Here is a 23,784-nt window from a genome sequence, read left to right on the forward strand (position 1 = left end):
GTCAGCGCCGAGCGCCGCGACCCGAGCGGCGGAAGGGCGGGGCGGAGGGGGGGGAGCGGCGGCGCGGCCGGCGATTGGCCAGAGGGAAGGGGGGAAAGGCCGCGGCGCGCGGCGATGATGTAATGGCTTTGTGCGCGCGGCGGCGGCGCCGGGGGCAGCAGCGCTTCCTGCGGCTCGCGGGGGCCGCGCGGGGCCTCCCAGACCCGCCGCGGCCCGGCCGGAGCGCGAGCGGTGAGCGGGGGCGGCGCCGCGGGCACCGGGCGGGGACACCGGCACCGGAGCGGAGCCCTGCGGGACCCCCGGGCTCTGCAGCCCCTCCGGGCGCTCCCGGGGCCTTTCACGCGCGCGGGAACCCGGCCGGCCGTGTGTCGGTCTCCGCGCGCCGCTCGCTGGGTTAGCGCGGCCCTTGGGAGCCGGGGGAGCTGCTTCCGCCTCGGGAAGCCGCCCGCGGCACCCCGCGTTGGGCGTGACTCTGTTCTGCCGCTCCGTTCCCTGCTGCACGCAGCCCAGGGATCCGCAGGAACGCGCCCTGCCGAGCCGCGGGGCAGGAGCGCCTGGGGAGCCGGGTGTCTCCGGTATCCGTGTCACTAGTGTGCCTTGCCGCCCTTGTGCGGGAAACAGTCGCTAACGAAACTGCAGGGGTTTAGTTTCTGATGGTAATCTGAGTTCGCGGAGCCGAAATTCCTGTGCTTTTGGTGGCTATGTTGTCCTGCTTTTGTGAAACTACGAGGATAAAGCGTGGATGTCGTGCTAAAGCCTTTTTTTTTTTCTTCAGATAAACTGAGAGTAAAAACTTACACTTTCTTGCTTTGCTTTCTTTCTCTTTTAGGCTAAAAAAATAAACAGTTGAGGTCCTCTTTATGAAACCAATCCTCGGTCAAGTGTAACTTTTGATGTATGGTCTCTAAAGCCCCCCACTATGCCAGCAGCTACCGTAGATCATAGCCAAAGAATCTGTGAAGTTTGGGCTTGTAACTTGGATGAGGAGATGAAGAAAATTCGTCAAGTTATACGGAAGTATAACTATGTAGCTATGGTAAGTGGGTGCTCGATGTCTGTCTAGCAAGTTACTGTAAAAATCGTGACTTCAGCTGAGGTCAGTAAACTTGCTCATCCTTTTAAATTGAAAGCATAAGGAAGTCTTAATGTTGAATTAGAGCTGCATGAACATCTGGATCCTAATCTTTTATCTTTTAAAAAGTTAGTTTTACGCACAGTACTCTTCAGCTATGATGTAGTTAGATCTATGTGGTGGGTGTGTGTTCAAGTTTAAATTCTGCTCTTGCAGGACACAGAATTTCCAGGAGTAGTTGCAAGGCCTATTGGAGAATTCAGAAGCAACGCAGACTATCAGTACCAACTCTTACGCTGCAATGTCGACTTGCTAAAAATAATTCAGCTAGGACTGACGTTTATGAATGAGCAAGGAGAATACCCTCCAGGAACTTCAACTTGGCAATTTAATTTTAAATTTAACTTAACGTAAGTATTCGATCTGTGCTGCTAAACGTATGTTTGTGACTTACTGAAAATGTATAAATACTGTAGTAACTTCATTATCTATCTGATTGTAATAATGGAATACCATAAATACTCATGTAAGGAAAACTTTTGTCAGCCAAACATGCTTTCTTCCCTCATTTCTATGTAGTCTGTCTTACTGTTGGTAATTTGGTCAAAAATGCTAAGCAGTTTAAAAAAAATTATGGAAGGCATTTTATACTTGGCATAAGAATTAGCTCTGTGTTTTCATGTTTAGCATTTCAGAGTGTTTCTTCCTTAACTTAGTTTAACTCCTACTACTTGTTATAGAAATCACATATTGTTTCTTTACATACTTTAAATGGAAAATACCAACACTTGAAAAAAAAAGTAAAGTGACTAAAAAGGTATGTCAAACACTGTAATTCTGATTTATTTTGTCTATTTTGTTGGTTAAAAAGCAAGCTGATTTTACTATATTGGAGTAATACCATGAACTTTATTTCAAAATGGGATTTTTATCAGTGATAAAATTTTTTAAGCATAAACCTCACTTTTTCAGGGGGATCAAAAGCTTATCTGGTGCTCCAATTATATTTTTAGCTGGTGGTGGACGAAATTACTAGTATCTTAATTTTGATTTTTCTGAAGTAAATGTAATTGGTTAATTGGTCTGATAGATTTTCACATGTTTATTATCTACTGAATTGACTATCAGTACAAACGCTTTTCACACATTTAAGCCTTGGGGTTTTTGGCAGTTGTGTTACAAGTTGAGAACTGGACAACTTTATATACATGAGTTAAATTCACAGCCCACAAAGAAGGTTTAGAGATCAGACCTTTATTTTTTCTGCAGATGAAAAGACTTGTTTTCAAAGTAGTTGGGGTTCGCAGGAGGAAAACCTCTGCGGCTTCTCTTGATCTCTGTGCTCTTTTAAACAAGCAGTGGTATGGATTGTCACACATCAGCTTGATCTGAGCAATGACATGCTCTATTTAGTCTTGTGTGAATTGTCTCCTGAAGGAAAAGTAAGCACAGATTTAATGTTTTGGTATCTCTGAACTTACCTGGCCATATGAATGTGGGATGAAAGTTACCCATTTTCTTAAATAGGAGACTATACTAATCCTACTAATTATGGGAGAAAAAGGAATTAATAACTTCCAGACTGTGATCTATGAAGAAGGGCCTGTGCTACACTTCATTTATTTTCTGAGCTTCAGAGGTCTACTTAATATCAAACAACTGAAACCAAAAGTAGCTTTCCATCTATAAGTGCCAGATGCTGCAGAGATAAGACAGCTTAGTAAGGCAAAATACAGGTAGTCACCAAATTACCTTGTTACTAGTTGATGGTGAGGGTTATAGAAAAATATAAACTTGGTAAGTACTGCATGAGAAATTCATATATATATATATTCATATATATTGTTTTTTACATGGAGGACATCTTACTTATTTGTCTGTTTCTAAACATCCTTTTGGGAAGTGGCACTGTGCCAAGTGTTCTCCTCCTAAAGCAAAACAGCTGTTTGTTATTACTAGAAGGTAATTTTTTTGTGTGTGTGGTTCCAGCCAGGTCTTGTTTTAGTGTGCTTTTAAAGAGCATAAATATTTCTCTAATCATACTATGCACCTGATTAGTACAGTGCAGCAACTAGAATGAAACCCCCTTTTTGTTAAATGGTGCATTTGTTTTGGATGGGTTCTTTTATGTGCTATGGAGACAGACAGGTGTTGAGAAGCTGATGCCTCAAAGCTGGAGAACCAAAGAGCAGCTGTGTGGGAGTGAGGAACAAAGTTGTATCACATCTTGAGGTTGTGTGTCTATGTTCTAAAGAATGATGACTTGCTCTTAGGAATAATGAATACAAGTCTATGACTGAATCTAATAGTCAAGTTTGATATATTGGTTGTCTTGTCTAGGTTTTCTTGTGTTTTTGTTTTGATTGTTTTTTATTAAAATTTGAAACTGTACCCTGAAGGAACTTTGTGGAATAGTATGTTGTGGACAGTAAAATGAATTTTATTCTCTAAGTACTTACATGCTTACTTTTTTTTTTTCTTCATTTAACCATTCCATGTTTTTGTAATGATGATACAGATAAAACTTAAGGGAGAAATAAGCTCCAAAACATGAATTTCAGCATGAAATTCTTAACATATTGCAAAAAAAAAAAAAAAGGTGGTGTAAGAGAGAATAAACACAGAGGTAGGAGGGGGTAAAAAAAAAGTAGAGGAATTTTTATTTCATCCTCTTAAATTTTAGGTCCAAAATAGGCTTTTAAAGTTAAAACAGATTGTTTAGAAAGAAAGAGTTTAGACAGAAAAAGTTAGGATCTCTGAATTCTAAGGTTTTGCTAAATTGAGTACGTACTCCATTTCCAGTTTTACTGAAAAAAAAGTTCTTATGAACAGATGTCTAAACATTTACATAAGCTTAAATCACAAAAAACTTCTGAGAAATATTTTCTACAGAACTAATTCAGTACTGGGATCTGGATTGTATTTCTCATATTTCTGCAGTGTAATGTGTTACTGCTTCAACTGTTACATTTAATTTGTCACAATTCAAGTGATTTATACTGATATTTTACCAGATAAGTTCTACAGATGCACTTTCATCTATAGACTTGCAAAAGGGTTGTTATAGGTAACCACGTATAAAAGGAAAAGGAGCAGGAACTAATTTTTTTATGAAGATGGTAAGAATGGAGGTGCTGGGAATGGTACAATGATAATGAAGGTTAAAAAAAAGTGACAATGAAAGTTTAAAAAAAAACTTTGAAAAATGGTTGGTTTTGTAATTAACCTAGAAGAAAGTTGAATTGTTCCTAGTCTGTGGAATGAATAGCACAAAAGAAATGTTACCTCATTGAGGCTCGTAGGTTTTGGAAATTTACTTTTCCTCTCTGTTTTTAGAGAAGATATGTATGCTCAGGACTCTATCGAGCTGTTGACGACATCTGGTATCCAGTTTAAAAAGCACGAAGAAGAAGGAATTGAGACACAGTACTTTGCAGAACTGCTCATGACATCAGGAGTTGTACTGTGCGAAGGAGTCAAGTGGCTTTCCTTTCATAGGTAAATTCTGCATGTTAAGTGTTTGAGGTTCCAACATCTGATGGGTGTTTGAGTTCTAGAACTTGGATTTCACATCCCTTGAGTTTAAATGCTGTGTATGTAGGCCATATCTTGGTCGGTAAGACTGAGGAAATATTTCTGCTGTAATACCTCTAACACCATTTTGTGTAGGAAGAATAGAGGGGTATTGGTGTTGAAGAATACAGGGGTTGTACTGGTGTTTTTAGCTTGGGTGTTTATGCAGTAACCAGAAAACCGTGAAGCTGAAAAACACGAAACTGCTAAACCAGCAGGTGGAGCTGTACACGTGTAAGTAATAACAGAAACATTACTAAGAGCAAACTATTTCTGAGCAATCCTTGAGGAAATATTGTCTGTTTATAGGAGAGAATTATCAGTAAAGAGGTCTATAAAGCACTCTTAAATTTGTTGCAAATCTCCTGCTAATCTGAGCAGATGAAATTACTCAGCTTGGAAGGAGATCCTTCATCAGTTTTACACATATATTTTGCTACTTTTTCCATCATCTCTCAAGTAGAAATAGAAATCTGAATGCGAAATCTCCATGAGTCTGTCATAATACAAAAGAATTTTGAGTGTTAATAGGATTTAACACTTTAAAAACATACACAGTAGTTGTTTAGCTAACTGCATTTTGGAATTTTTGCAAGCAACAGTGTCTTTAAAGGCTTATTGCTATGTAATGCCCTTGAGTTGGTGTCTTAAATTCTGGCTTCTGAGGAAGTCAGCAAGGTAAAGCAAATGAACAAGACTGTAAGCAAACCAGTCTCAGCTAAAATATGTATCTCTCATGTTGTGTTGATGGGTGGTATGTAAATGATGAAATTAGAATAAAAAATTCTTAGTCCATAAGTATTAATAGTTGGAAAAGAAGAAGTCACATGGAATTGGAGAAGTATTTATACAATAAACAAAGTCAAAAATAAGAATTGTTTTGGCAAGAAATGTGTAACAGTAGTAGAAGGGTGCATGTAACATTTTTGCAGAAGTCGTGGTTTTGATTTGTTTTGTACAAAGAAGTGCTAGGCTGAGTTTCCAAAGCAGAAAGGTTAAAAAAAAAAGACAAAGAAGGATCCTCTGAGCACAGTTGTCACTTCCATCTTTCACTTAACAGCTGTTTCAACTCACAATAGGACTCTAAAATAATCTTACTCTTGCTGTCTTGTTTCTAGAGTAGCAGCTTGGGGAAGAATACTGTAACAAGAATGCTTTAAATTGGGTCAAAATAACTACAAAAGCCAAATTAGAGTTTTTTTCAACTTCCTAGGCACAGTATTATGGGCTCTTATGTATATATTTATGATTTACACTTGACTACAGTAATATGACTGGGATGGTTCAAGAGAAGGGGGGGCAGGTGATGCATGTAACTCAGCAGAGGATGCCACACAGAAGCAGCTTCAGCCTCAGACTGGTGTTTTTCCAATATTGCCTGGTGACTAAGGACCTGGTATAAAGTATACCTGAGCAATTTCTACTTCAGGGATTCTTTCTAGAGCATAATTATATTTAGTGTGTGTAATTCCTGACTAATGGGCTGGTCAAAGTGTAGTGCAAGCCATGTGCAATAATGCCATTTTTTACTGGTGCAGCTTATGAAGGGTATTTGAAATGGCTTTATTAATAGAAGTCCAGTTTCATCTGTGCTAAAATGAATTTCTGTTGTGGATTTCACTGAAAGTGTCTTTAGAAATCCTCTTAAGACAGTTGTTCAGCATATGTTTGTCAGACACTGATTATTAGAGTGTTTAAAGCTTTTGTGCTTTTTTAGACCTTGATACTATTTTGAGCACAAAACCTTGGAGTAAGTTCTGAGGAAACCAAAATTATGCAAAGCTGTAAATGAGCATGGGTCATATAAAACATGCCACAAAGAATAGTGAACAGTTGGTTCTAAATATATCTTTGATTGTGATTATGTTCTATCAGTAGAAACTTACACAGCAGGATGCTCAGTTGAAAATTTGTTCCATTTAGGCTCTCCATGCAGTAGTTCTTTGACAACTGATAAAGCTGTGCTTGGTAGTTGCTGATTCTCCTATTGCCTCTGTTACCTTAAAATGCTTAAAGTACTACTAGCTCTTAAAATTTGAGTCCCATAGTAAGTGGGAGAATTTAATTACTCCTTTCTCAGAGTATGAAGATATGGTTTTCATTTTCTAGTATTTGATTTCCTTGAACTTTTATGCAGTTTATTCGCAAGCTCTTCGCTTCTCAAATAGTTCTCTTTGTGTGCTTTTTATCTCCACATTTGATGTAGCTGCCTTGGCATCCTGACATGTTGGCAAATCTCTGGATATGAAGTTCTGTCAGATATGAGTGAAGAAATATTTGCACTGTCACCAATTCTCGTGTATTGCAACTTCATAGACAACTTCATCAAATCTTGTGTGTGTGTGTGTGTTAAAATGTATTTGAGTTAATGAGAGAGAAGGAGGAAGCCCTGAATTTGTGATTTTTTTTTATCACAGTCAAGAGAGCTGCGAGTGCTTGACAGTCTAGCAAGTTAGGAAGGAGCAGCTCAAATGCTGATTTTGTGGATGTTCAACTGTCTGTGCTGCTGAAGCTTTGAGTGTCCACTTCTGTGCAGCCTCCTTTGTCTACCTTTGGAGGGTCTGTGAAAACATGCTTTTTGGAAAACAGAAGAACCAGGTGTTCTTGGGATACTGCAAAGTTCCAAGCTAATGCGTTTCAATCATCATTTGTGTCTAACTGATTTTAGTAAAATTTAATCTGTTGGCTCATTTCTGTTAGCATCATAAAGTGAACTAAAGATTTCTCAGCTCTTGCACATTTTGATTTATTTCAGAGGTTTGGTGATTGAGTAGAATTCGTTGTTAATTGGCTATCTGAATTCTATCTTGATAGTAAGGGAAAGAAATAGAGGCATGTTTGATGTCTACTCTTGTCTTTTTGCCTAGAGCTGTCCATGTTCAGTGAAAAAAACAAAACAAATGTCTGTAAGAGTGAGTGCTTGTGTTGTATCTGCTCCACAGATTGTGGCTTGCTGTGCTAAGCAATTTCAGGTGATTATATTAGAAATGGTGCAAGGTTTTTCAGCAAGGAAGTCTGTGTGCTTCAGGGTATAAACCAACCACTAATCACTGTTACAGGATTAGAAGAAAACTTCTTTAATGAGCAGGTAATTGCATAATTGCTCACCATGGACTTACTTAGCCTTCTCTTAGCATTCAGCAGTGGCCACTCAAAATTTGTTTTAGTGGATCTATCTTAGTCTTAAATTGGAGTGGCAGTTTTTATGTCTGTAAGCTTGGATCTGCTACAATCTCTAAGTGAAAAAAATGTGTAATTCTCAATCAAAATTACTATTTTTAATAGCCTGCTCCCTCTCAATATGAATAGTAAAGGAATGTTGACTTTTCTTTAAGTACTTCTTACTTTAAAGAAATTAGAAGTGTTTGAGGGCATCTGTTTTCTACTATTTTATTAATACACTTTTTTTTTTTTTTTGAAGATAAGCATTTTTTTGAAGAGGGGTAGCACAAATATGGCGTCTTTCACTTTAATATGACTTGTTACATTTGACCCTTGAGGATGATCAGTGTCAGAAATTCATTGAGTTAATAAACTGTAGACTCTGAAGGAGTAAGTCTCCATAATCCTGAACAGTGTTTTTTGCATCTTTTTGATCAGCCTTTTTTGTTAATGTGACTTTTTCTTTTCTTCTTTAGAGGGCTCTATGCTGATATGGGCTTTCCCACCACTTCCCTCCCTCCCTCTTCAAATGATCTAATAAAATTAGACTTCCAAGCTACTGTTTTACCAAGTTTACTACAGTTTTTACTTTGTAAGAGTCAACTGAAATCCTTCTTTATCTTTGGCTCCTTTGCTCCCTGGCCAGTGGCTGTTGCTGTGGAGACTGGAGGGTGGCCAGCACAGCTTCAAAGTACCAGATGCAGTGCAGGATTTGTTCAACATAAAATTTCTGCTTAGAGCACTGGAAACTCCCATGGGAGAGCTGCAATAGTCTGTAGGTATTTTATATCTTGTATTATTGGACTTGTAGCAAACAATACATTTACCCCCAGTATGTTGAAGGTTTTTCTACCCTCTGTCTAGAAACTCATAGTATAACGATGTCAGAGATAATCTTATTATATAAAAATGGTTCAAAAAGTAAACTTATTTACATTGAGTGTGCAAGCTGAAGCTTTGAGCCTACAGATGTCACTGCTTTTTGTGGATCCTAAACATCTGCAGCATCAGTGGTATAGTGCTCTTAACTGATTTGTCTTCTCTATTACTTATCTCACAGTTAAAGATCCTGGCCAGTATTTACCAATTCGAAAAATTCTTGGTTTTGAGTATGACCCTCATGTAATCAGGAATGAACACAAAGTCTTAAAATGGAAATTTGGAGTCTGTGGTGGCCACCTGATCACTTGAATAGTCCCTCACCCTACACTAAAGTTCCTTAAATAGCAAAACTGATAAAGCCTTCAGTAGAGGCAGCCCTGTGGTGTGTTTTCATCTTCTTTGTTAGTACAGGCATATTTTAAATTCTATATCAGTAAAATCTAGGAACTGATCTGGTTCAATGCAAACATGGAAGAGAAAGAAATCACTCTTCCATTTAGTTTTGTGCATAGCAGTCCTGCAAGTATAAGAGATCAGAACAGGTGAGTTTCATGGTCAGGTCATCAATAATCTGGTTTGTAATTGCTGCCGTCCTAAAAAAAGCATAACTTGTCGTCACTGCTTTTTGTTATGGAGTTCAGGCTTGCTTTAATACCTGATATCTGTCTTTCCTGTACTTAACCCTCTTATTTCCTCTCATAACTATTTGTAAAAGTACAAGGTTTCCCCATTACTGCCACACCTCATTCCTATGTCCTCTTCATTCAGTCACGCTATGGAGGAGGAAGCCTTCCCAAACTCTTCTCTCTACCATGTGCTCACTACAATACCACCGTTTCTTCTAACAAATAAGCACTGCTTAGTTACCTTTCTGCCTCCTGCAGACTTACATGTACACACAAAAATTTTTCCAGCTTACTCTGTCATTGCCTCCAGAAAGAGTAATAGTCTACAAGCTATTAAACTTTGTAGTTGTCTGTGTGCTGATTTAATTGGAAAAGTTGAAAGACAATTCCTCTTCTTTGTTGCTGAGGGTTTGACTTGCCTCCAGGCATAAACATGCACTGGCTCTGGAAACTCATTAATCTTTTGGATTTCAAGAACTGTAGAAGTGTCTGTCTGTCTCAATTTGTAGTGAGAAACTCCAGTCTACGTGAAAGAAATCAGCTTAGGAGTCTTTATGGCAGAAGTCCTTGTTATCAGATGAAGACCCAGCAGCCCTACCTCATTTTGGGATTTAGAGAAACTACTGTAGGCAGATCTTTTTGCATCTTCACTTGTCCTCTTTCAGACTAAATTAAAATGTTTTCTCTGGAATCTGCAATGGGGCTGTTTATATTGAAGTTTAGGTTTTTGTTCATAGAAGTTAGTCTTTATTGCATTGGATTTAAGCAGAATATCCTGTCAATGTGCAGTGAAGTCCTGAAGGTTGTTTTTCCTGTTAAAGTGCAGTTAAATCTTGAAGTGAGAAAGATGCTTCTAAGTCACTTACTTATATTGTTTTTGTTATTAATTTGCAGTGGATATGACTTTGGCTATCTAATCAAAATCCTGACAAACTCCAATTTACCTGAGGAAGAGCTGGACTTCTTTGAGATACTGCGATTGTTTTTCCCTGTCATCTATGATGTAAAATATCTTATGAAGAGTTGCAAAAATCTGAAGGTAAGTAATCTGCTAATGGTTTGGAACAAATTTTGCATTTGGAGACAGAGTATGTCATGCTTAAAAATACTTTCTCTATTTTTATTCTCTGCTTTTGCTTTTATGGTGCATATTAAGCATTGTTGTCTCAAGCTTTGTATATTTAATATTAAAGGTGTTGTGAGAAGCCGGCAAGAGCAGAAATCAATTTTTGTAACTGCTTACCAGTTAAAAATACCATATTGAAACTGTATTTACAGTACTTTGTTGATAGATGATAAACCCATGTTGGAATTAATTCTTCATTTCCTTAGCCATAAGAATTGATGGGTCTCATATACTCTTATTTCCTCGTTGTGCAGTCCACTAAAGAACTGCAGTCATCTAGGCTGAGGTAATTTCAAGAAGATGATGTGGAAGTGTCTTGGGAAGAGAAATGAAGTGAAGAATGTTTCAGATGGCCCAATAAGCAAAGATAAACAACAGCATATGTTCAGGGACAAGATGTGACTTCTAGGAAAAAAAAATGAACTAGAAACTAGTCTATCATGTCAGGCCAGCGGGGCTAATTGGCTTACTCTATCAGGCATAAAATTTGGATACCTTATTGGACTGGAGAATAAGTGGGAACTGGAGCTAAGTGTGTGAAGGGCAAGACAGCAAGTGAAAGAAAGATACTAAAGACACTGTTAACAGCTTTCCTTGCCAAAGAGCTGTTAAGAGTCTGGACTGCTGCTGGAGTGAGCTGCATCACTCATCTGAGGTAATTGATGATTTGTTGCTTTTATGGAAAGTAATTTCATTCTCTAGGATTTCTTAATGAAAACCTGCAGTAAGAAGAGAACACATCACATCAAATCCTAACTAAGGAATGGCTTGCCAGTTCATTGTGCTGAACTGCTGATCTGTGTGCTGTTTATAGTCTTCTGTTTCTTTCTGAGATGAACTAGCAGTGTGTCACTTTGAGTCGTAGCCTAGTTTTGTGGAAATTAAATTGTGTGAATCCTTTGTTAATCAAATTAATGTTGAAAATGTAGATCACCCTTCCAGTTAGTAAGAAAAGTATACTTACCTGTGTTCAAATACAAATGTTACTGGTATAATCATCTAGGCAAATGGCAGTGTATTAGGGAACATCTTAGAAACACTTCTTCTCCAAAGAGGCCAGGACTAAAATTTAAATGCTCCTAAATTTCAGGAGTCTTAAATGAGGGGTGGGGGGGAACCCGCCCTAAAAAGTCCTCACTTTCACACTCCCAGTGAAGCAAAGCAGAGCATCTGGTGCCTATCTGGTGACACACTTTGCAAGAACAGAATGTATATTCCAAATTTAGTGACATGTAAAAGGTGACAAATTGATGTTCCATGTCACCATTCAGAGGTGACATTCCCAGTGGGCTTGGGAAAGAGGGTATTGTAGTTTCTGGCATAATTAAGGCATAATTGTGTGTAACCTGCGTTGTTTAGAGACACTAAGATTTTTTTGGAAGACAAGAAAAACCTTCACAGGTCTTATTTTGGCAAACCATAAGAACAAGGGTGATTTTTTTTTTCAGAGCTGAATATGTAGGTCAGGTTTCCTGCAGTAAATTTTGATCCACTCACCTAATCTGCAGACTGATAGTGACAGCAGGGGAAGGGAAATGGACTATCTTACCTCTCCAAATTTACCAGTGATGAAATGATGGTGGACTTGAACCGTATTGAGAGAAGTTGCCTGAAACAAATTACTAAACATTTAGTGTTGTAACTCTAAAAATGCATGTGCTGTCTCCTAATGTGTGTCACCTTTGATCGTTATTAAATTGCAGTGAATTGAACAGCTGTGCAGTTGTCTTTTATTGACTTGTCTAAGTTATTTTTTTGTATGTCACTGATCTGCTGTAGGTCCCCCACTCTCTGCCCCCACACACTCAAAAAAGATTCTTGGCATTGGAAAGAGAAACAGGCTTCAGAACTGGAAATCTGTTTGATGTTTTTTTTGTGGAATTAAGTACTCTGTGAATTTACAGTCTGTTATTATGACTTGGCATGCAGATTGAGAGTTGACTTGAGATATTAATGTATTATAGGTTCAACTCTTGCTTACAGTCTAAAAGGCTTTTTATAGACAATTACAAACCTTTGTACTTAGTGGCAATCCTAAGTAATTTAAATTGGTAGACCTTGTTGGAAACTTGCTTTCAATTCAGGGTTTTGTACAGAACAATAAGATCTGTGACTGTGTCGTGAAATGAGAATTTGATGTAGATTTGCTGTTGACCATGGTGGTGTGATTATGTAAATTATTCTGTAGCCTTTTTCTTGGAAGGTTGACACTGAAAATTTGGGAAGAATTTGTCCTTCTCCAAGAGTGAAGCATACCTACCTGGAATGCAAAATTCTTACCTGAAAGAGAATCTCAATAGTCTAATAATTAATTTTCTGTTCCGGTTCCATTCAGGACAGGGTGGATTTCTGCCCCTGGATGGGGCATAGCTAGGACATGGAGGTTATTCTGTGACACCTCACATCATTTTCTGGGCATGGAGGAAGGGCTTGCTTCCAGGTCAGGGAAGTGTGGTGGAGGGAGCAATCAGGTGTTTCAGTTGGTGAGCAAGGTTTCTCTTCTTGCACACTGTAGTATTGTTGCTGTTTGTTTCATTTCTTATCTCACTGCGGTTTTCCAGTAAATGGCTCATGTCTCAACCTGTGATCTTCACTTTTTGTGCCTCCAATTCTCCTCTTCAGTCTGCCACAGGAAAGGGCAGGGAGAGGGGTGAGTGAGTGTAGTTTGGATGGTTTTAGTGGAAATGCTTACTTGGAGAATACCATTCCTAAACTGCAGTAATCCAACCATGACAGCCTTACTTGGCACCCAGTGTGATCAGAGTGGATTGGAAATAAATTTCATCTAAGCATTTGTCCTATTAGATTCAGAGCCAAATGGTCTCAATGTTGTTTGTGTCTATTTGTGTAAGTGTGCCAATGGTCACAATGTTGTTTGCTCTGTTTGTGTGAGTGTGTTACTTAAGCCTGTATATGTTTCTATAGATGTACTATGTGCCCATGAGGGTGCTCTTTTTCACATCAGGATTGCTTTGTTGATGTATGTTGATTGAATGAACCAGAGTCATGTTTATGACATAACATCAAGGGCAATGAGGATCATTTGGGATATTCAGCGCTACTCTCCTACCCTTACCTTGGACACTACCTCTGGGAGGCTATTCCTAATCATACCTAGTCTGTGGGGAGAGCAGGGGAGGATAGCTTTCCCCAGCTTTTCACTACCCTTTTCTCCTTCAGGCCTGTTAGAATAGCTTTTGAGAATTTTTAATTTCCTTTTGATGTTAAGGAAAACATGTTCTTGCTCCTGTGTCAGCTTTGTCTCAGTCTACATGGTCTACACCATGTTTTGAGTCAGTACAGTCAACACTGTGTCTAGAATCAGGACAAAGATTTTTAGGAAGGTTAATCAGATCTGTCTGAGGGAGGATAGTCATGAGTAGCATGGAATGTGGAATAAAATGGACCATTGTTGGGGAAAATTCTCTCCTCCAATGTTTTGAGAGTATCACTACAGGACCTTGATAAAGTGTCAGAATATTTGCAAGAAGAATGCTGTGGCAACTCCATGAAGAATCAACTTACTGAAATGTGCTGGGCCCTGGCTACTCTTTGGACACAATCCAGTGCTAGACAGAACTCTTAGGGGAAGAGGAAGAAAGCAGATCAGCAGGTGGTGTGACCACTCAAACTGCAGCCGAACTGGAAGAATAACTCATGCCAGTAACAGTCACACCTACACAGAAGAAGAAATCCAGGACCGAATCAGTTTGCATAGTGAGGGATAAGGAGGAAGTAGAGCTCTCACAAAAGGAGGAAGAGGCAGGACCAGAGATAATCACTCAATTCATATCTCTGGGTGAGCTAAGTTAAAAGATTTCAGCCACCAGTCATGAAAGCCCTGGATGAGCTGGCTGAAATGCTGAAATATCATGGCCTACAATATGAAACTGGCATCCTCATGGGGATTTGGGAAGAGGACAGAAACTCTCACCCTCTGGAGCTGACTCCTGTCAAGTGTGAGAAGGGTATTCTCTCATGGATGACCTATTGGTGTGCCCAAGCAGATGCAACGCATGGAAAAAGATACCTGAGATAATTAGTTGTACTGGAGATGATATGTAAGGATTCAAATAACGGGAAGTCTCCTGTAGATCCAGATAAGGTCCATTGTACACAGTCCATGTGGCAGAAGTTTGAATGGAGCACACCATTGTCATTCACCAGCTCCTTGGCATTGATGTCAATGAAAGGATGAGAAAAAACAGTCCTTCGGGTGACAGACTCCAGTAATAGGAGGATCATCTCTTTTCCTCCTTACCAACCTGCTCCTTGGTGTGGAAAGACTGTCCAGACAGATTCAAAAGACTTGAGAAAACTGGAGAGATGTCCCATGCCCCACCATTATGGACCAGAGTCTCCGCTATTGAGACATACAGAGACTCTGTGTGTCCTTGACATAGATTACTGCAGGACCCAGAAGGGCATTGTTGGGCTTTTGGGATAACTACAGTGGAGACAGAGGAAATTAGACAGCTGAATAACTTGTCTCCTTTCTCAGAGGACCCTTGTGCTTTGGGACTGCTGAGGGTCAAAGAACAGCAGGTACCAATCTCTACCACAGAAATGCACTGTCAACAAAACTGCACTGACCAGATACTCCATGACCTCCATCCATGAGATGATTCGTGAACTGGAGAGCCAGGGACTGGTCAGCAAGATGTGTTCACCCTTTAAAAATCCTATATGGCCTATTGACAGTGGACTGTCATGGCCTGAATGAAGTCACACCACCACTATGTGTCACTATACTGGATATGCTAGAACTTCAGTATGAACTGGAGTCCCAGGCAGCAAAGTGGTACCACCACTGATATTGCTAATGCATTTTTTTCCCATTCCTTTGGCAGCAGAGTGCAGGCCACAGTTTACCTTCACCTGGAGGAACATCCAGTACACCTGGGACCAACTGCCCCAGGAGTGGGAACAAAGCCCCCATCATTTGCCATGGACCGATCCAGACTGCAGTGGAAAAGGGCGAGGCTCCAGAAGACTTGCAGTACATAGATGACATTATTGTATGGGGGAACATGGCAGTGGAGGTTTTTGAGAAAGGGGAGAGAATAATCCAGATCGTCCTGAAGGCTGGTTTTGCCATAAAGCAAATTCAGGTCAAGGGATCTACCCAGGATATTAAGATTTTAGGAGGAAAATGGCAAGATGGATGTTGTTACATTCCAGTTGATGTGGTCAACAACATAGCAGCTAGATCCCCACCAACCAGCAAGAAAGGAACACAGGCTTTCCTAGGTGTTGTGGGTTTTTGTTTTTGGAGGATGCATATCTCAGATTACAATCAAATTATAGGTCCTATATATCAAGTGACCCAGGAAAAGAATGATTTAAAGTGGGGTCCTGAACAACAACAAGCTTTTGGACAAATCAGATGGGAGATTGTTCATCCAGTAGCCCTTGGGCCAGTCTGGTGGCAAGATGTGAAATATGTGCTCTTCATGGCTGCTGGGGAGAATGGCCTTCCTGGAGCCTCTGTCAGAGGCTTCCTGGAGAGACTTGAGGCTGACCTCTGGGTTCTGGAGTTGGGGGTGCAAAGGATATGGGGCCTGCTATGCCCCAGTTGAAGAAGAGATTCTGGTATTTATGGAGGGATTTGAGCTGCCTCAGAAGCGATTGGCACCCAAGCACAGCTCCTTTTGGCACTCCAACTACCAGTGCTGGTCTGGGTGTTTGAAGGAAAGTCCCTTCCACACTTCATGCCACTGTTGTCACATGGAGTAAGTGGATGTGCTGATTTTAAAAATAGCCTCATGGACACCTGGGCCAGAGAGCATGGTATGAAGTGCATGTATCATACTCCCTGTCATGCACCAGCCTCTGGGAAAATTAGATGGTACAATGGACTGTTAAAAACATTGAAAGGAATCAGTGGAGAACTTTCTAACAGTGGGCTCTACATTAAGCAGAGGCCATCTCCTTAACTGTTAATGCCAGTTAACACCTCCGTTAGAGGTTCCACCAACTGAGTTGGCCTTGCCCAATCAAAGCCTCCACATACCACAGAAGGGAATAAATCCCCATTGTGCATATGAGCAACATGTTAGGGAAGACAGTTTGGATTAGTCCTGCCTCAAGCAAAGGCAAACCCATTTGTGAGATTGTTTTTACTCAAGGACCTGGGTACACATTCGCCACAAAGGGGTGGGGAAATGGTAATGTGTACTTCAAGGGGATTTGATTTTTTGGTAAGAACAGTTTGTAATGTTGAATTGTATAATACTGGTTGCTGAATGCCACTGCCTCTGGATGCCATAACTACTGTGGCCAGCAAGTATGGACTGGTCCATGTAATACCACTCATGAGCTCCTGATGCAGCTTGCAATGAGCTGGCAGCACACCAGCCCTCCTTCCCTGGAAGGCATCTAGGATAAATAAAACCTACAGTAATGGACTAAATTAACAGACCTCTCAGAGGGAACTGTACTTGTGTGTGTGAATATATGTATGTTGTTGGATGTTACAAGATTTGGACATGACATAGAATAAGAAATGGATAATGTCCTGGTTCCAGCCAGGACAGGGTGAATTTTTGCAGTAGCCAGGATGGGTTATGGAGGTTGTTAACATGGAGGTTATTCTTTGACATCTCACATAATTTTCTGGGCATGGGGGAAGGGCTCACTTCTGGGTCAGGGTAGTGTGGTAGAGGCAGTGATCAGGTATTGTTAGGTATTTTTCTGCTGCTAAGACAGACAAAAACTAGCAATAGCAGTACTAGGTTTTCTTATTAGTTTGTAGGTATTATTTGGGAATGTTATTATTGAAGCTTTCATCTTTATAAACAAAAAACAGGACCCAAACACGTTGCCATAAAATTCACAGGAATTTTCATAATGTTTGATCTGATTTTCAATTTGGACTCCTTTGTAGCTTCATGAGTTTTAATTTTGACTGCCTCTTATTGCTTCGCTTCCTGCATGTGAAACAGGTTAAGAGTGCACAGGAAGGTGAACTCCAGGCATTCTATATATAAAAGCATTGTCTCTGTGCAACATTTTTGCCTTTCTATGCTTATGGCACCACTAAAGGTTCTTTTTTTTTTTTCTTTTTAGTCTTTCTAGATCTTTAAGAATGTGCATGGGCCTAAGTCTTGCCAGTAGCTTTATAGCTTACTGAATTAAAAAAAGTCTTTGTACAATCAAAAGTCTTTGTACAAGTGCTCACAGCATTAAAAGATTGCAGTTACAGTATTACATGTCTGTCCTTCAGCTGATCAGTGTTATCTATGTAAAACTAAACCAAATTTTGACAGCTTTGCTCTCACACTTAGAAGCTATTACTGTTTTGGAGAGGACACTAAAATGATGTTTATTTAGTCACTTTGCAGTTAAGGGGATAATTTTTCACATAAGCTTATTGAAAAGAAAATTTACTTCAAAACTGGAGAAGTTTTACCTTTTAGAGAAGATAGATTTGCAGTTTTGGTGTGTGTTCTCTACAGGCTTGTAGTCTGTCCTTTTAAAGCATTGTATCAACAGTCACCTTAAAGGAATTGTTAAGTAATGACATCTGGTTACTGGAGAAGCTGGAACATAAGGAGTACTAGTTTTGTTGGTTGCAAATACTACTTCATTTAGTCAATACTGACAGAGAATATTAATACTGTTTGATAGGGAAACTTTGATTCTTCTTGTATGCATTTATCTAGTATAATGTCTGTCTCAGCTACTGTGCAGATATTAAAATATGCCTGAGGTTGTATGGCCTGTGTAACAGATTTTCCCAAATATAGCTGTTCCGTGTTCTAATTTAACTTTTCAGCATTTAACAAAAATGTTTTGTTTTCCAGGGTGGGTTACAAGAAGTGGCTGAGCAGTTAGAGCTGGAAAGGATAGGACCACAGCATCAGGCAGGATCCGATTCTTTACTCACAGGAATGGCCTTTTTCAAAATGAGAGAAGTAGGTGGACATACTGTTTTTATTTCCATGATAGTAATGTGTTGTGATAGTCACACAGCATTGCTGATTCTAATAAGTCTGTGGTATTTTAAGGAGGTCTCTGAAGGTCTTCAGGGGTCAATCCTTTCTTGACAAAAATGAGACCACCTGTATTTTGCCCTGAGTAAGTGTGAACCAGCCTTACTGACTCTTTGCTTTGCTGCTGTGAGTGAATATTTCTTCCCAATTCCAGCCTAGGCCTGACTTCTGGATTTTTTCTGAAGTTTTGTTTTGGGGTATTTTTTCCTCACCTGTTTTGCAGGGTGCCTTTTTTTAGGTGACTGCTGTAGGGATTTATGAACTGCTGAAGCCAGACTCCTTTTTGGGTGACTGTACTCAAGTCAAATTTTTTTTTTTAGAGCTTTTGCTCAGTGTAACATCCAGCTGGTGTGTACTGCTGCTTGTGGCAGGCTGAGAGGTGGGGAAGGAGTGTTGATGAACCACTTCTAGCTAAACTTTCAGCCTAGAGGTATATTAAATAATGACTTCCAGTCTGCTTTGGAGAATTTCCATGGATTTCCTTTTCCCTGCCATTGAGTGAAGCTCAGTTTAACTAAGGTTCTAAAGGTCAGTAGTTAATTCAAGGTTACAGCAAAGACAGTCAGGTCTTACAGGCTTCACATTTCCTTGCTACTTGTCTGCATACAACAGGAAAACATTAGGATGTTTTGCATTAGCAGAACAATGAAATGTTGGACAGGCCTCTTCTGGAAAGCAGTTGCACTGAACAAATGCCAGTGCATCAGAACGTGGCATTCTTCCAGCAATTCAGTGTCATTTACCATGTCAAAACAGATGGCAATATCAAACCTCATCATTTAATCATGTTAAGTACTATATGCTGAAGTCTACCTTCTGGAATCCAACCTTCTGTATGAAGGAGAAAATGACCACGAGATTGTGACAAATATTAGAGACACAGCAGCTGAATAATAAAGAATGATGGTTTGGGCTGGTTTGCTCATCCTAACACTCTGTTCTGCTTCTGCTGGAGCTGTTGCAGTTGTCAGGCAGGTCATGGGCTGCAGATGCAATAAAAAGGAATATGTTTCTGGTATGATCCAGGCCAGTGCAGCTACCTGCTGTCTGCCTAATATTGTGAAACCTCACTCTTGAAGATCCAAAGCAAATGAAGGGAAGCATATAATAATCATGCTTAAGATACAGCCTTTCAAGTTAGTTTTCTAGAGTAAAGGTCCAAACCCATGATAGTTTCTTTAATGAGATGCAGTTTGTGTTAATGGCAAACTAGGTGGTTGAATTTATTTACTATAAGCTTTTACCAGAAGTAGAAATCTCTGAGGGTTTTTTAGTGCAACATACTTGCTTAATTAAGCCAACAGACATGGACTGATAATGAATTCAGTACTTAAATACTCTTTGCAAATAAAGCATTTCTGAATAAGAACACAGTACTAAGCATAGAGAAATAAATTTAATGTAGATTTTTAAAGCTTTTTATCAGAGTTCAGTGTTTCTGAGTAAAAAGACTTCACTTTATAGTGCTTTTTGAGGCACAGAATTTTGTCACTAATTGCTGTGACAGAGATACAGCTTGCTTGCTGGGTCTTGGAATGCCAGCCAAAAAAATTACTGATCCTTTTCTTTCCATCAGGAATACTTAAATAATGGTACTACAAGAGTAGAGTTGTTACTTTAGGCTCTTCCTACCTGTTTTATTTCATTAGGAACTGCTGGGGCTGCAAAACTTAATTACAGTCTCTGATTCCTACAGTACAGAATTTTCAATCCTGACTGTGCTGCTAAAAGCAAAACTTGAAGGGAGAAGTTTTGACCTATGTGGTATATACAGGTCTGCATGTTTAGATTGTGTATTGCATCCATTCTGTCCCTGCATATTTCTGCCTGTCTTAGATTTCTGGTATTGATGATGACTCAGAATGGGAACCACTGGAGTGTCCAGGATTGCTGGGAAGGTTTTAGGGTGAAAAATGTTCGTGTATGAGTGTCTTATTATTTTGATAATTTGTGATTTTCTGCTTGAAAACCTGTCTGAAAGGCAGAGTATCAGAATATCATGGGCTTTATTTTGTCTTCCACTGAAAGGTTCCATTTGTAATTTAGACTTGTAATATGTAAATGCAGTCTTGGTACAAAATTTTGCTCTTCCTCATTAAATTAAGTCTTCCTCTGTGAGGAGCTGAAAATGCATCTTTCTGCATTTCTCTAAACTCTGGTTTTGTGCTCATCTTCCCCACCCTCAAACCTATATAATACAAATCAGCACATCTCTATTCCAAGACAGAGTATGATGAAAACTCCACACTGAGGGGAGGTAAGGGAATGGGCACTGATGATGGATGCTAAGCATATGCTTGTTGTAAGAAGCACCACAGAAATCAGATGGAGAAATGTCTTTGTTGCTCTTGCAGATAGATGAGTGATGACTAATAATACAAAATTGTGAAAACATTGCATTTGGCCATTTAATTGGGACAGGTGCACAGGAAGATTGATTGTATTTCTTGACAGATTTAAATAGTTGTGTCATATAGCACATTGTGATAATGTGTTGAGATTAAGTGTCTTATTATACTAATTATATCATCTTTCGCACCTTGGGATTTGATATTTAAAAAGAAAGTAATTTTAAAGCCTTTCTACAGTTCTTTTGAAACGGAACCTTTTCTTTTGCAGTAATTCATGTCTCTTCACTTTTTAGATGTTCTTTGAAGATCACATTGACGATGCCAAATATTGTGGCCACTTATATGGTCTTGGTTCGGGGTCATCTTATGTACAGAATGGCACAGGAAACGCTTATGAAGAAGAAGCCAACAAACAGTCATGACATGAAATGAAAGGCCGTCTTTTTGACTTCCACATGCTTGTATATAGGTTTTATCTCTGGTTGAACCCCTTGGACAATTAAGGCTTTTTTCCCCCCTTTCTCAGCACACTTTCTTTTCTGCCTTTCTATGTACTAAACTTGACTGTTCCTATCACAGATTTTGATCTTAATATTGGTACGTAAAATTTTCTGGGTTACATTTTGGCCTCTTAACAAGCCCATTTGTAAAGAAGCATATATAGAATCAGTGTGGCAGAGAGAAGGGGAAAGTTGAATCATAATGAATATTCTGGTAAACTTGCCTACATCGTTCTTCCAGTTTTTTGTCTTTCCCCTCCCTTCTCTAAATTAATTGGCTCTGATTATAATTAACTTCCCCCTTCATGTCTGTTCTTTCCAGTATGCAGGCGTTTTAGCTATTCAAGATTGTGGACCATCAGATTTGCACTTTAGAGAGCGACTCTGACTCAGATCCTCTGTTTTATTTAAAGTTTGTTTTGTTTTTTTCTTTTGCCCTCAGCTAGAAAACAATCATCTGCCAAGTTCAGCAGCTTCAAGCTGTATTTTCTTGGTATCTCAACCCACACAACGGGACTTATTTGCTGCATAATCTCTGTGTGTTCAAGCAAAACAAACTACTGAATCATAGTAATTGCTCTTACTTTACTAGTGTTTGGTCATCTCTCAACACATACTGCACATGTCAACTGCTGGTTGGCCTGCTGCTTTAAAACTGCTCTGTGATGGGGGAAAGAGGCTTGAAAAAACAGCTTTACACCCTTCAGGAGAAGAACAGCTATGACTTTAGCCTTTTTGCCATTAAGCTGAGAATTGAAGGATAATGGAAAAGTAGGAGTCTTGTAATGGCACATTTCCCTTGATTAACCTTGTGGCTTTTATCCTAGTAATGTACACCTCAGATATTTTTTATGAAGTCATATTTATTATGTACTTGATTTCATGATTTTTGTAAGTCAGTTTAGTTGAAGATGAACCCCAAAGATCTGAAAAATTCTATTTAATTGAATTATTGAATTAGAAGGACAATTAAATCATGCCTTTTTGTAGTTGTTACAAAGACAGATGTTAAAGATATTTGTTGTAAGACAACAAAATATAAATAACTTCCAGCTAATAAAGTTACCTGAGGAGTGTAATGCTAGTTTATTTTTGAGTATATCTTACAATATATTTTAGATATATTGTTTTCAAGGACCCTAAAGTATGTTCTTAACTCTGCATAGCATGTATACAGAGCAGTTGTGCAGGAAGGATTTTTGGTATTGAATAGCTAACTACTAGCCTGGAATGACGGAATGCGTGACATTGTGTGTCTGTGCGTGTGCGCGCGTACGTGTGCTTGACACGGAAATCAATGGCAGAAAAATCTCCACATGTTCGCCAATTACTCTGTTTTATCTTGTACTTAAAAGCAAAAAATCAAACACCTTTTTCTCATTGAATTATGATGATGTAACTGGGCGGTCCTTTTTAAACAAGTAATTTGCATAACAGAGGGTATTTGTTTTTAAAGCTTTTGTAAATAAAGGCCTAAGAAATGTTTTCTTACATAACAACAGACTGGTGGTTTTGTTGCAAAATTTTTCCTGCAATGTGATTATTTGGTCAGTTCAGCTCTGTTTTGTTAGGCATGATAGTTCTTTTCTACATGCTGACATAGAGGAATCTAACTCACTGCTCCCTGACTGATTTCACATTCAGAGCAGAATTGTGTTCATGGGTTTCCAGTCATTTAATTCCTACTGTCCTGAGTTGGAAGAGGGGTGATTGCAGTTTATTTCTGAGGCATCCTAATCCCATTAGTGCTTTTACCATTATGCATTAGATGATGGTGGCTTGTTTTAACTTCACTTGTCTTTGGCGTTAAGGTTGTGATCGTGAAAGCAGGATGAATTCTTACTGTGGCCTCCAGGGTTTGCATAGACATGGAATGAAGAGCCCCTGAAGTTTGATGCCTGTGCTTTAAAGTAGTAGCTTTGCCTAAAGCATATGGATACAGCTATCTGGTTAACTTCAGCAGAATGACTCTTCGAAGGACTTTAATGGGTTTTTGTTTTGAAGTTGGTTTTTAATCGAGGATCAAAGGAAGTTTTTAGAGCCTTCTGAATGTGTGCCTACAGTAACAGTTCTAGTGCCGATGGGGATTTGCTTTTGAAGTAACTGCTGAGCATCCCATAAGCTGTGCTGTGCTTTTCTTTGCTTCCTGTTGTAGAATCAGGGAATGGTTTGGGTTGAAAGGAACCTTAAAGACAATCTAGTTCTAACCCCCCTGCCATGGAGAGAGACACCTTCCACTAGACCAGTGTGTGACTTCACTGAATTCTACTCCTGACTTTTTTTTCAGTAACAAAAGCATTTCTCAAAAGCCACTGGTCAGCATGAAACAGATTATGTTCTGTGAGAGAACGCTTGGTCTGATCGCTTTGTCTGTTGAGAGTTGATTGCAGCCAGGGAGACATCTGTGCATCATTCATTTCCTTGGCAAAATTAGATTTAGTTTCCATTAAGGAGTGATTTAAATTGTGAGTTGTAGAGATTATGAAAAAAGTAATTTC

General features: G+C 39.3%; 1 protein-coding gene across 1 annotated transcript; it reads left to right on the plus strand.

Moving 5' to 3' along the window:
* Positions 1-136: 136 nt before the first annotated feature.
* Positions 137-22,787, plus strand: CNOT7 (CCR4-NOT transcription complex subunit 7). The gene is made up of 7 exons (XM_066548389.1): positions 137-231; positions 830-1,036; positions 1,289-1,482; positions 4,409-4,570; positions 10,210-10,354; positions 18,247-18,357; positions 21,080-22,787. The coding sequence occupies exons 2-7, from the start codon at positions 920-922 to the stop codon at positions 21,206-21,208; spliced, it is 858 nt and encodes a 285-aa protein (XP_066404486.1). The 5' UTR covers positions 137-231; positions 830-919; the 3' UTR covers positions 21,209-22,787.
* Positions 22,788-23,784: the final 997 nt, after the last annotated feature.

Source organism: Molothrus aeneus, chromosome 4 (genome assembly GCF_037042795.1).
Source record: "Molothrus aeneus isolate 106 chromosome 4, BPBGC_Maene_1.0, whole genome shotgun sequence".
NCBI classification, from domain to species: Eukaryota; Metazoa; Chordata; class Aves; order Passeriformes; family Icteridae; genus Molothrus; species Molothrus aeneus.